Raw genomic sequence first — 3,481 nt, forward strand, 5'->3', positions numbered from 1 at the left:
TGAAATAGAGAATGTGAAAGCTGTGCTTTGCAACCCTACAAATGTAATCTATTGCCCCTAAACCAATAAGCCTCTGATCCTAAACTGGATTAAAGATTTTCCTCCTGGTCCACTTCCCTGGACATTAAGATTGAATTTGTAGCTACAAAGAATTAAGTAAATCATTGATAACTGTCTAAATTCTTATATGCAAACAGGATAAGTCCACTCAATAAAGAAAAATTCCTATGAGATAGATAAATAAGATTTAACATGAAAAATCAATAGCTCAGTTTAAACGAAGTAGTTATGCAAGAAAGTTTACACTCTAAACAAAATTTTGAATAAAGGAAAACATATGTCATAGTTAAACTCTCTCAGTTTATGCTTCACAAAACTGACAGGAAAATGTTTAAATTTCTTGCTCAGTTCTAAATTACAAAGATGAATTTGAATAAAACCTACTTTGTCAGTTCCTAAGACAATGATATAACTCTTCAACTATAATAATATACTTGTATCTGAACAAGGCTACCTTGATGATGCTTAAGTGCAGGGTTTTAATCATGTCCTTCTTGGGCTATAGCTACCCTAACACTTTAAGTCTTAATGCTTCAGTAATATCTTGCAACAGTGATTCTGAAAAAGACCCATTTGATTCCTAGTTCCCATGCCACATTTACTGTACTAGGCACCTGAAGATAGGAACTAATAAACATCATTTTAACTGTCTCCTCATCTGATATGTACACAAGCAAAGTATAAAAAGCATTATTTTGGAGTATCCAAAACAGAGTCACTTCTATTTGACATTTAATCCTCACCATAGCCCAAGGACATAGTTATTGCCATCTTTATCGTTTTATTGTTGTTGAGTCTCTAAGTTATGTCCAACTCTTTTCCAACCCCATGGACTGAAGCCCACCAAGCTGTTCTGTCCATGGGATTTCCCAGGAAAGAATACTGGAGTGGGTTGCTGTTTCCTTCTCCAGGGGATCTTCCTGGCCCAGAGACTGAACCCACGTCTCCTGCGTTGCAGGCAGATTCTTTACCACGATGCCACTGAGAAGCCCCATCTTTATTATATATAAAACAGAATTCAATTTCAAAAAGGTTAGATTACTTAAAGTAGTTACCTTTATTTTGTAAACTCATGAAAAGAAATTTAAGTCACATGGTGTCACTTTCTTTTCATTATCTTCCTCCCTCCCTCCCCCACCCAGTTACTATACCCAATCTCTTATGACTGGATGCCTAATTGCACACACTGCATAATTGTGTTTTGTCATTTCTCACAATATTTCTACCTTTCTTGCCATTTCCCTGCTATAGGTGAAACAAATTGAAGATAATGGAGCTAATTAACAAAAGCCATCCTGAAGAGTTTATTCTACTAGGTTTTGCTGACCGTCCTTGGCTAGAGCTTCCTGTATTCATTATTCTGCTTATAACATACCCCATGGCCATGATGGGAAACATAGCCATCATTCTGGTGTCCAAATTAGACCCCCGTCTGCACAGCCCCATGTATTTCTTCCTCACCAACCTCTCCTTTTTGGACATGTGCTACACCACAAGCATTGTCCCTCAGATGCTCTTTAACCTGGGAACGTCTAAGAAGACTATCAGCTATACGGGGTGTGCAGTTCAACTTTATTTCTTTCACATAATGGGGGGCACAGAATGTCTGCTTTTGGCTGTTATGTCTTTTGATCGCTACGTGGCCATCTGCAAGCCTCTACACTACACCCTCATCATGAATCAGCGTGTCTGTATCTTATTTGTGGCCACCGTGTGGCTGACTGGAATGACCTATGCTGTCTCAGAGGCCACTGTCACATTACAGTTACCACTGTGTGGTCACAATACCCTGGACCACTTGGTATGTGAGATTCCTGTTCTGATAAAGACTGCCTGTGGTGAAAAGGGTGCTAATGAGCTCACACTCTCTGTGGTATGCATTTTTTTCCTAGCTGTGCCACTATGCTTAATTCTTGTTTCCTATGCTTGTATTGGACATGCTGTATTTAAGATTAAATCTTTGGAGGGAAGGAAAAAAGCCTTTGGGACATGTTCCTCCCATCTCATAGTAGTTTTCTTATTTTATGGCCCAGCCATTAGCATGTACCTTCAGCCCCCCTCCTCTATCTCAAGGGACGAGCCCAAGTTCATGGCTCTCTTCTATGGAGTGGTGACTCCTACACTCAATCCTTTCATCTACACTCTGAGGAATAAGGATGTAAAGGGGGCACTGGGCAATCTGATGAGGAGCATTTTCATTTCCAAGTGATAGTTGGTAGACATCAGATGAAATTATTTACCCATTTAGTAGGTATATAGAGCTTTCTTTAATAACTCATTCTTGTCTCATACTTTCCCATACCATATTACTAATAGATGTTCTTCTTGCAAAATATGTCATGTTTCTCATATTCTTAGGCAAGGGTGAAACTTGGCTAATACACACCAGTAAGGGCATTCTGTGGAAATGTATTTTTAAAAATCATTCTATTTTGTTTAATACATACTGAAATAGTGGCTGTTAAACACTAAAAAATAAAAGTACTGTAAACTATAATATAAACTAATCAGTTCAAGCTAGTCATAAAATAGCATGGCAGCATTCATCACTGGACTTCCAATGACTATGTGCGTATGAAGTCACTTTAGTCATGTCTGACTCTTTGCAACCCTATGGATTGTAGCCCACCATGCTCTTCTGTCCATGGTATTCTGCAGACAAGAACACTGGAGTGGATTGCCCTGCCAGCCTCCAAGGGATGTTCACAACCCAGGGATCGAACTTGCACCTCTTACATCGCCTGCATTGGCCGGTGGTTTCATTATCACTGGCGCCAACTGGGAAGCTCCCCTATGCCCTTGGCACATAAGAAACATTTCATCACTCTCTGCAAGATTTGCCACATCTAAGTGGGCAGCAAGGTGCCACTGTGCATTCAGTGTGAGGCACTCTACACCTTCGACCAACCATGAATTTATCTCACAAGTTTCAGTTCAGTTCAGTTCAGTCGCTCAGTTGTGTCCAACTCTCTGCAACCCCATGCCACATCGACCGCAGCATGCCAGGCCTCCCTATCCATCACCAATTCCCAGAGTTCACCCAAACTCATGTCCATTGAGTCGGTGATGCCATCCAACCGTCTCATCCTCTGAAGTCCCCTTCTCCTGCCTTCAATCTTGCCCAGCATCAGGGTATTTTCAAATGAGTCAGCTCTTCACATCAGGTGGCCAAAGTACTGGAGTTTCAGCTTCAACATCAGTCCTTCCAATGAACACTCAGGACTGATCTCCTTTAGGATGGACTGGTTGGATCTCCTTGCAGTCCAAGGGACTCTCAAGAGTCTTCTCTAACACCACAGTTCAAAAGCATCAATTCTTTGGCACTCAGCTTTCTTTACAGTCCAACTCTCACATCCATACATGACAACTGGAAAAACCATAGCCTTGGCTAGACGGACCTTTGTTGGCAAAGTAATGTCTC

General features: G+C 40.9%; 1 protein-coding gene across 1 annotated transcript; it reads left to right on the forward strand.

The window, feature by feature from the left end:
• Window positions 1-1,330: 1,330 nt before the first annotated feature.
• Window positions 1,331-2,511, forward strand: LOC136151682 (olfactory receptor 2B11-like). Its single transcript, XM_065913004.1, has one exon. It carries the CDS (start codon window positions 1,331-1,333, stop codon window positions 2,267-2,269), a length of 939 nt encoding a protein of 312 aa, XP_065769076.1. The 3' UTR covers window positions 2,270-2,511.
• The last annotated feature ends 970 nt before the right edge of the window (window positions 2,512-3,481 follow it).

Source organism: Muntiacus reevesi, chromosome 20, assembly GCF_963930625.1.
Source record: "Muntiacus reevesi chromosome 20, mMunRee1.1, whole genome shotgun sequence".
Lineage (NCBI taxonomy): Eukaryota > Metazoa > Chordata > Mammalia > Artiodactyla > Cervidae > Muntiacus > Muntiacus reevesi.

Excerpts from the sequence above, each read along its gene's own strand:
- LOC136151682 (XM_065913004.1), top strand. The coding sequence starts at position 1,331 with ATGGAGCTAATTAACAAAAGCCATCCTGAAGAGTTTATTCTACTAGGT.